We start from the raw sequence: 2,032 nt of genomic DNA on the forward strand, positions 1-2,032 counted from the left end.
AAAATGTGAATTTCATAAGGGTTAATGATTATTTGAGATCATGTATATAGGAAGGGAAAGAATTAGGAATTTAACCAGATGACCAGGCTTCAATAATGTACTTCTCATCTACTTAAAAAGCTGCCTTATGATTTTCATTGGGAAAACCAAAGGTGGCTGCTGCTGCTGCTAAGTCACTTCAGTCGTGTCCGACTCTGTGCGACCCCATAGATGGCAGCCCACAAAGCTTCCCCATTTCTGGGATTCTCCAGGCAAGAACACTGGAGTGGGTTGCCATTTCCTTCTCCAGTGCATGAAAGTGAAAAGTGAAGGTGAAGTCGCTCAGTTGTGTCTGACTCTTAGTGATCCCATGGCCTGCAGCCTACCGGGCTCCTCCGTCCATGGGATTTTCCAGGCAAGAGTACTGGAGTGGGTTGCCATTGCGTTCTCCAACCAAAGGTTAGAGGTACTTAAAACCTCTTCCTTAGCCCAAACTTGCAGAGAATTCCTAGACGAATCTGCTTTGTCCTGACACTGTAGACAACAGGGTTAAGCACTGGGGGAAGAAGCAGGTATATGTCAGCCATAAGGATGTGGACTATGGGAGACAAATGCTTCCCAAAGCGATGGACCATTGATACCCCAATAACTGGCACAAAGAAGATGAGCACCACACAGATATGAGACACACATGTGTTGAGTGCCTTTAGCTGCTCCTCATGAGAGGCAATGCCCAGCACAGCCTTCAGAATCAGGACATAAGAAAGAAGTATAAAGACAGAATCCACGCCCAGTGTGGCAATAACTACATACAGTCCATAAACACTGCTGATCCTGGCATCTGAACAGGATAACTTCAGAACATCCTGGTGCAAACAGAAGGCATGGGAGAGGGCATTGACATGGCAGTAGTGATAGTGTCTCAGCAGCAAAGGTGTGGGTAGTACAACTCCCATGCTTCTTAGCAGGCAGGCCAAACCAACCTTGCCTATTACACTGTTGGTGAGTATGGTGGTGTAGTGCAGTGGACGGCAAATAGCAACAAAGCGGTCAAAGGCCATGGCCAGCAGCACTGAGGACTCCAGGAATGTGAATGTGTGGATGAAGACGAGCTGGGCATAGCAAGCACTTGCCTGGATCTCCCAAACACCCAAACATAATACAGCAAGCATGGTGGGCAGTGTGGACAAGGACATACCTAGGTCAGTTAGTGCCAACATAGAAAGAAAGTAATACATGGGCTGGTGGAGTAAGGACTCTGTCCAAATAACAGAGAGGATGGTAATATTACCAATAAATGCTAACAAATATGCAAGACAGAATGGGATGGAGAGATGTGAATGAACATACTCCAGTCCAGGAAAACCCCTCAGAATAAATATAGGTTCCATAGTATCACTGTTATTCCAGACCACCATGGTGACTCTTGACAAACAGGAATATTTTCTGTTATCCTGCTTTATCAAAGCTATCCCTGATGAACATAAGCAGAACAATTAGTATATGATCTCATAGAGGAAGGAAGGCATTAACTCTTACAGTTCTTATGTAAGAAACATTTCCCAGTAGTCAAAAGCATCAATTTCTAGAACAACAGTGTGTACTCCACAAGTCCGGTCATCTCTGACAAGAGCTTTGATGGATTTTCATTGAAGACACTAAAAAATTAAACAGCAAAAGAGCAGAGAAAGAAATATTTACTATATATTATAAGATAAAAATAGAGAAAATTCAGAGTAAATGTCTATGGATTTTCAAAAGCTTCCTGTCAGTAATGTTCTTGAATTAATCACTTATTGTTTCTAGGCTATCTTTTAATCCCTGACAGCTGATTTGGCCCTAAAGGCTCACCATTAATTTAACTTCATATTTATTTAATAATGTATAATACTTTAAATTGAAAATATATAATATTTTAATAGTAAAATAAGCACACATTATATGGAAAAGGGAAATGGAAAAGGATACATATGTATATGCATTCCCTCTTTTACCCACTCTTTTCATATATATATATATATATATGTATGTAAGAGGGAATATATATGTATAT

At 41.0% G+C, this 2,032-nt stretch overlaps 1 protein-coding gene across 1 annotated transcript; it reads right to left on the bottom strand.

Annotated features, from left to right (window-relative positions):
- Positions 1 to 449: 449 nt before the first annotated feature.
- Positions 450 to 1,397, bottom strand: LOC120876666 (olfactory receptor 51L1). Its single transcript, XM_040258637.1, has one exon. It carries the CDS (start codon positions 1,395 to 1,397, stop codon positions 450 to 452), a length of 948 nt encoding a protein of 315 aa, XP_040114571.1.
- Between the last annotated feature and the right edge of the window lie 635 nt (positions 1,398 to 2,032).

This window comes from Oryx dammah, unplaced genomic scaffold (assembly GCF_014754425.2).
Source record: "Oryx dammah isolate SB20612 unplaced genomic scaffold, SCBI_Odam_1.1 HiC_scaffold_17, whole genome shotgun sequence".
In the NCBI taxonomy this organism is placed as follows: Eukaryota; Metazoa; Chordata; class Mammalia; order Artiodactyla; family Bovidae; genus Oryx; species Oryx dammah.

Excerpts from the sequence above, each read along its gene's own strand:
- LOC120876666 (XM_040258637.1), bottom strand. The coding sequence starts at position 1,397 with ATGGTGGTCTGGAATAACAGTGATACTATGGAACCTATATTTATTCTG.